The sequence below is a fragment of the Pygoscelis adeliae genome, unplaced genomic scaffold, assembly GCF_000699105.1.
Source record: "Pygoscelis adeliae isolate BGI_AS28 unplaced genomic scaffold, ASM69910v1 Scaffold351, whole genome shotgun sequence".
Classification (NCBI taxonomy): Eukaryota; Metazoa; Chordata; class Aves; order Sphenisciformes; family Spheniscidae; genus Pygoscelis; species Pygoscelis adeliae.
The window spans coordinates 141,620-147,295 of NW_008824112.1; the positions used below are offsets into that span (position 1 = coordinate 141,620).

The window sequence follows — 5,676 nt, forward strand, 5'->3', positions numbered from 1 at the left end:
TGACTAGGGAGGAGACTTACAGGTGCTTCTCATGGCTAGCTGTGGTCTGCTGCAGGAGTCCCAGCATGGGCATGCAGACAACTTTGCACCTCCTCCAGCAGGACTGGGCAAAGCACAGCAGCTAAGGAGCCATCAGGACCCAGGAGATCTACATCTTCTCTACTCCCCAGGCAGACTCCTACATGTACAGATCCCCACACCCACGACCACCCAGTCCAGACCAGCAGCCTTGTTCCACCCCCAGAACACTTCTACCTCCTCGATAGTACTTCAGTACAGCAAAGCTGATTCAGAAGAGTATTTTATTATCCCACCCTTCAGGGAAGTCAGAGCAGTCTGAGAGACCAGACAACAGAGCCCAGCTGAGGACCTTGAACAAGCACTGCCAACCCAGCACACAACCATGAGGTGGGAACAGATGTGAAGGAGCTCCTACATCAGAGCAAAGACACACGGTATTACCCTTCCTAGGATGGCAAGGAAATAACTGCCTTTGTCAGCAGCTGAAAGTAGAGGCAGGTATCAAGGTCCAACAACATAACTCATGCAGAGCACTTACTGGGGTGTGCGTGATCAGTTTGAACAGACAGACCTAAGTTACCTATGCCAGCTCCTCTTGTAGGGCAGCTTGAGCAGTCCAAGCCACATCCCTTCAGGGAACAGTCACAGGGACCCCCATCCATGGGACCCACAACCCCCAGCTCTCTCAGGGAGCACCACGACGGCCAGAGGCAGCAGGACCAGGACAGGCCATGGCAGAGCACACACAGCTTTGTCGGTCTCAGGAGTCACATTCTCCATCCAAGCAGGGGAGGATCTCTTTTTCCAAGCATAGTACTTCGCCACAACCACATTTGGGTTTCCCTGGGCAGGGTCAAACCACATCTGGATGCAGCGTCCACTGCCCCGGTGCTCTGTGGTGTATTTGTAGGAGTTGGACCAGATTTTCTCACACAGGTCTTTTGGTTGGGGGAAGACATGGCTGAAGGGTCTGCACATGGAGCCCCAAGGACAGCGGTTTGTTCCTGAAGACAGACAGCACCACAAAAGAAAACAACAACATGAGCTAGCACACTTCATTCATGTCCTTTCACCTGGGAGGAGCAGGCCACCTGCCCACAGCCCATCACTGCATCTTAGCTGATGGATGGTGGCTGGCCACCTTCTAGTTGGCAACCCCACAGACAGGCAAGAGCAGTTAGGGGTCTTGGCTCCAGCCACGGGGCAGGCAGCAGTGACACTGCCAGGGGCTTGCCTGCAGGGGTGAGGAGAGGCTTGCTCCGCACAGCCCACTGACCTGTTGCCCAGTTCCAACCCTTGTGCCAGTTCTCTTTGCATGTGACGTAGTCCTTGCAATCCTCCCACCACTCCTCACAGTCCTCTTTGCAGAGTGGCACATGAAGAATCCTCTCCCGACGCCAGCTGCTGTCAGCCTGCAAGGGAACAGGACCACATGCACTGGCGGTGGCCCTTGAAAGTTAAGGGGCAGGATCTGCCACATCCCAGATACACCCCCCGTCCCCTTCCACTGGGCTCCAGAGCTGATCTCAGAAGAGTTTCAGCCGCAGCAACCAGCAATTTTTCCATCAGCCTGTCTGACTACCTAAGCAGAGGCTAGCAAAGTCCTCTGAATTTTTCCACCCAGTAGGAAATTTTGCAGTGTCCCTGGAAAGCACACTCCCATACATGCCAGGGGTATACCGTATGGGGGACCAGCATATAACATATCATGTGGCCAGCACAAGCCCTGTTGTCTTAATCATAGCAGGTCTGATCCTACCTGGTCAATCCAGGGCCCCAAGTTGGGTGAGCACTCATACAAACATGTGTCCTGGATGAAGTGGCTCTTGCACTTGGGTGGCATCAGCCCACAATGGTTCCAGTTGAAGTTGTACAGGTTGGATTGGTCCTTGTGGGCTTCTAAACTGGTATTAGCTGTGCAGCAGGCATTGTCCTTCCAGGGAGCACACTATAACAGAGAAAGAGACAGGCTGGTCAGGGAGGGCAGGCAGCAGCTCGAGGGAGTCAGAGGATGCTAGAGGTGCCAGCTCCCTGCATAGCCTACAGCAAGAAACCTTCAGCAGCAAGAAGATTTTTCTCTCCTCCAGCAAGCCCTTGGGCACTGTGGACTGAAGAGTTCAGGACTGCAGCAAGGTAGAGCTGGAGGAAGAGCAGGAGGTCAGATCCTCACCAGGAATTAGTGCCAGACTGAGGAATAGAAACAAACTCCCTTCTCTTGCACCCTGGCTTGCTCTTAGCCCCATCCCCACCAAGGACCTGGGGCCAAAGTTCTTCAGTTAGCAAGAAGAGTCTCTGACACAGAGAGGGAGCAGATAAGAGTGTCTTTCCTTGCTGTCCTTTACCTTGTTCTGATCTGGAGTACCTAACCTTTGGAAAGCAGAGGCCTCCTGGTTAAAGAGGGGTGACACTGACCTGACAGAAGTCCTCACACCACTGCATCTGCCCTAACTATTTGCTAGAAGGAAACAGCAAACAAAACAGGCCTCATACCCAGCACAGGCTTTCTTCCTCAGGCAAGTGGTTGCTAAGCCCAAAGCACAAACCAGCCCGTATCATCTGGGGAGGTAGGTACAGGGGACCTAGACAATCCCACCTAACACATCAGCAGAGTCATACCTGGTCATACAGCATCCCCTCCGGGCCAGGCTTGGTTTTGTGGTGTTTGGCATCCATACAGATGTTCAGCAACGGGTCCTTCGCAGGCATCACCATGTAAGCTGCCAACAGCACAAGCAGTGCCTGCCCCACTCCCATCCCCACAGCCAGCCCAGTTGGATCAGGGAGCCGGGAGGTGACGGAGCTGTACAGAAAGGGGACAGCACCGGAGGGGTTTTGTCACAAGCAGCAGTAAACAAGGTGCTGTGGGGGCCAGGCACTCCTGAGAACACACCAGCAGACCATCAGCAACTCACAGCACTAAGGACAAAAGCGCAGCCCCCCCAAGCAAGGCTGTGAGGTCAGCTACACATTATCCTCTGGACGGCACAGTATCAGAGGCAAAGAGCCCTTTTAGTGCTTGGGCTGTTCAACAGTTAGCCTCGGACATCCCTGATCAGAAAGGGGATGCTGTGTGAGACCCATTCAAATTGGGATCCTTTTACATTAAGCCACCCCACTGTTTCAGTGCAGAGCTTTCAGCTCCCAGACCTTCTGCAGCTAGGCATTACTAGTTAAGGGACCTCTTTAGCTAGTGATTCAGAGGAGGCAGTTAAATGCACTAGCACACCAATATCTCATGCAGACCATGAGCTGCAGGAGGTCCACCTTGTTTTCAGGAGTATGTTAAGAGAGGAAGGCATTTTCTTCAGTTTATCTGCATCTGGGCCTTTGGAAACCCACACCTGAGGTCTCCAAAGGAGACCTGACTTGAGCAATAAGAGACACTTCGCATAATTATGCCTTAGCCTCCCCTGCCCACCTAGAGGCTGATAGGACTTTTATAGTAATTTGCTAAAAAAACCAAACAAACAAGAAACCACCCCCAAAACCAAACACACTGCAGTACTCCCTCACATTCCTTGTCAATACAGCATAAAGGTCTAAAACAATCACCTTTTAAGAAGCATTTTGCAAAACACAGGAGCAAGACAAACCATTTACAGCATTAAAGTAGCATAAAACAACACAGAAGACAGCAATTACACAACTAAGGAAGCAGACACATAAATCTGAGGACTAGGAAGTAGCTAACTTTTATCATAACTATATACATAACCAACAAACCCTCCCACCACCCCAAAAAAACCCACAATCCAGATATCAACCTTACCTACTCAGGTAGCCTCTAAACCCTCTGTAACACCCTAAAAACACTCAGCATAGCAACCTCCTGGGGTCAGCTTTAATAGGAAAGCCTTCTGACACAGGTGCTGGCACTTGAAAGTACCTTCCTAATATGTTTCACGAGGTTTAACTTCTGCCAGCATTTGTTACCTTAGAAGCAGTTGTTTTGGTGACAACCAGCTTGTCCAGCCTCTTTCACAAGCAACACCCTCTTGCCTGGGAAATGATCTAGTGTTTTTTTTCAAAAGGCAGGTCTCTTATCAGCCTTGGCCATTCATAACAAGCCCTTTTTCCTCTACTCGCCTTATACCCGGCAGTTTTGATTTGCACCATTGCATGAGACAAAAAAGCCAAGGAGGGACATATCCAGATACAGGTTCACTGTAAAGGATAGCCATGCACCTTTATTTTATGATTCAATTATTCAGTGGTGTGTGGAACTTTACTCTCATTTCATGACTACTTATGTGATGACCTTCGGTGTGGACCTTGCTCAGAGCCCTTGGGAATCCAGGTAGACTCTATCACCTGGATCTGCCCCAGTCAGAATCCTTTCCAGCCATGCACCAAGAATAAATACAAAAGGGCTAATGCTCATCACAAAAAAATGACATGCAGGAATAAGTGCTATTGTCTCAGAAGGAAGAATAATAACTCCCAACACAAAAAAAAAATGCTAGCTGATGAGGGGAAACAGCGCATCTTGTTGCAAAAACCTGAGAACAATAATTGAAGCTAAAAGCTAGGGTTTGCTCATAAGACCCCTTGGAAAGCCCTCACCCTCAGCCAAGGGGCAGAGTCTTCCTCTTGGAACAGCACAGGTTTTTGGGGCTGTTTTGCTCTTTTCTTCGATCACATCACTGACATTTTGGTGATGGACCCACTTGCCTAAGGAGCTCATCTTCCTAAATTTAATGCATGAACACTTTAGGCTCTAGGGGACCCTGCTTTAGTGATTGCCACAGTCTAATGACACGCGGCATGAATAATGACCTCTGTATGTTCGTTCTGAACCAGGCGCGTGCTGTTTTAATTTGTCATGCTTCTAGCTCTCGTATTGGAAGTGACAATGAGCGGATCTTCCCCGGCTCATCTTTGAGCCTTTGCCACCCCTGTCATATCTCCCCTCCATTGCCTCTTTCCAACCGAAGGCACGGTCTGCTCACTCATTTCCTATGACAAGTGTTTTGCTCCCTGAGGCATCAGGACTGCAGCAGTATTTCAGATGCACAACAATGTCCTGGCCTTGTTTTCTGGTCCTTGCCTAGGAATTTCTAATATCTAGTTTGTTTTTGGAACTGCTGATCACTGAACTGTGTTGTCGTAACACTATCATAACTGTGACAGCTTGTTCCTGAGAGATAGCTGTTAGCCACCAGCCTGTCGTTTTCTATCTATCTGAAGTGTTCCCTTTTTTCCCCAAGTGCATCACTGTATGTTTATCTCAACTGCTTTTTTTTTAATCTGTTGTTTTATTGTTCAGTGACTCAGTCTTATCAGGGTCTTCTGCAGATTTTCGCAGCTGGTCCTCCTGTTTCTGGAGTAATTTAATATCATCAGAAACTTGGCTGCCTTGTTTTTTTCCCCTCCCTTTCCTAGACAAAATTAGTTGAAAAGTGGAAATTCCAGTACAGATCCTGTAGGGGTTCACTGTAAAGGATAGAATCATAGAATCATAGAATCATTAAGGTTGGAAAAGACCTCTAAGATCATCGAGTCCAACAGTCAACCCAACACCACCATGCCTACTAAACCATGTCCCTCAGCGCCTCATCTACCCGTCTTTTAAATACTTCCAGGGATGGGGACTCAACCACTTCCCTGGGCAGCCTGGTCCAATGTTTAACCACTCTTTCAGTAAAGACATTTTTC

At 49.1% G+C, this 5,676-nt stretch overlaps 1 protein-coding gene across 1 annotated transcript; it reads right to left on the bottom strand.

Annotated features, from left to right (window-relative positions):
- Nucleotides 1-663: 663 nt before the first annotated feature.
- On the bottom strand, nt 664-2,775 carry LOC103925505 (folate receptor gamma-like). The gene is made up of 4 exons (XM_009334235.1): nt 2,638-2,775; nt 1,781-1,969; nt 1,298-1,433; nt 664-1,025 (listed from the first exon to the last, which is right to left on the bottom strand). Exons 1-4 carry the CDS (start codon nt 2,773-2,775, stop codon nt 664-666), a joined length of 825 nt encoding a protein of 274 aa, XP_009332510.1.
- Nucleotides 2,776-5,676: the final 2,901 nt, after the last annotated feature.